General features: G+C 40.3%; 1 protein-coding gene across 1 annotated transcript; it reads right to left on the bottom strand.

Moving 5' to 3' along the window:
• Positions 1 to 8: 8 nt before the first annotated feature.
• Positions 9 to 805, bottom strand: LOC108672169 (UDP-glucuronosyltransferase-like; the record flags this gene model as incomplete). Its single annotated transcript, XM_018159799.1, has 2 exons — positions 9 to 210; positions 662 to 805. Coding segments are annotated over 2 exons (295 nt in total), but the record flags the coding sequence as incomplete, so codon positions are not given.
• Between the last annotated feature and the right edge of the window lie 122 nt (positions 806 to 927).

Below are 927 nucleotides of genomic sequence, written 5' to 3'. Positions count from 1 at the left end.
TCTTTTCAGCTTTTCATTTGGTTTAGTGACCCCTATCTATTACCCAAGTTGAGCACAGGCTACTCTTTTTTCTTCTTGAGCTCACCGGTGGTCTTCGTCCTATAACAGCATCGTCTCACCAGAGCAATTATTATTTTTATGTCCAAATAGAGACACGCGATTGAGATCACAATCAAGGACAGCCAGACGTCAACGTTGTAGATCTGGTACCTGCGGAATGGGATTACTTTAAAGATGAAACGATAATCAATTTGATTCATTAAGGATGTAAAGCATAATAAGAGGGACGAATTCGATCACATTGCCAAGAGCAAATTGTGAAAGCGAAAAATTTAATCCTTCGTCTTTCCGGAACTAAAACGCTTCAAGACACTCGGCTGAGGGTCAGAGAAAAGAAGAATAAACTATTTTGGTGCTAAGTTTGTCACCGGACGGTCAACTATTAAAAGTTTGTATTGAGCAAGTGGTGTTCGAAAAATGCTTGATCTGCTAAACCTTAAATTTTTATATCGCAATAATGTTGTTTGTGAACAAGATTGAACAGCCAAGTGGGAATAAGAAAAGCTTTTGCTATTAAACTAAAATAGATAGATGTATTAATTTCATTGCTATATAGACTGTGTATGTAGCGGGCGTAAACAGTCGAATATGAAGCACTCACCAAGCCATTCCCTTGACAGGGGACTGCAGATGTGGCGCCCCCTTGTGGCGGATGGCGTACTCGGTCCAGTAAACCACAACATCTCGGGGAGACTTCGGCTGGTCCCGCATCAGCTGCGAGCGATGATTGACAGTCTTCTGATATCTTAGGGAAGCATTCAGCGTTACTTTGTTAACAAGCATTCAGTGTTGACGTTACTATGTCGTGTAATTAGGCACATAACACGAAAACAATTTGTATTTTAAGTGAAAAAATTAGCCAACATG

Source organism: Hyalella azteca, unplaced genomic scaffold (assembly GCF_000764305.2).
Source record: "Hyalella azteca isolate HAZT.00-mixed unplaced genomic scaffold, Hazt_2.0.2 contig10793, whole genome shotgun sequence".
Taxonomy (NCBI): domain Eukaryota; kingdom Metazoa; phylum Arthropoda; class Malacostraca; order Amphipoda; family Hyalellidae; genus Hyalella; species Hyalella azteca.
Note: the sequence above shows the minus strand (reverse complement) of the source record. Positions and strands in the feature narration are given on the sequence as shown.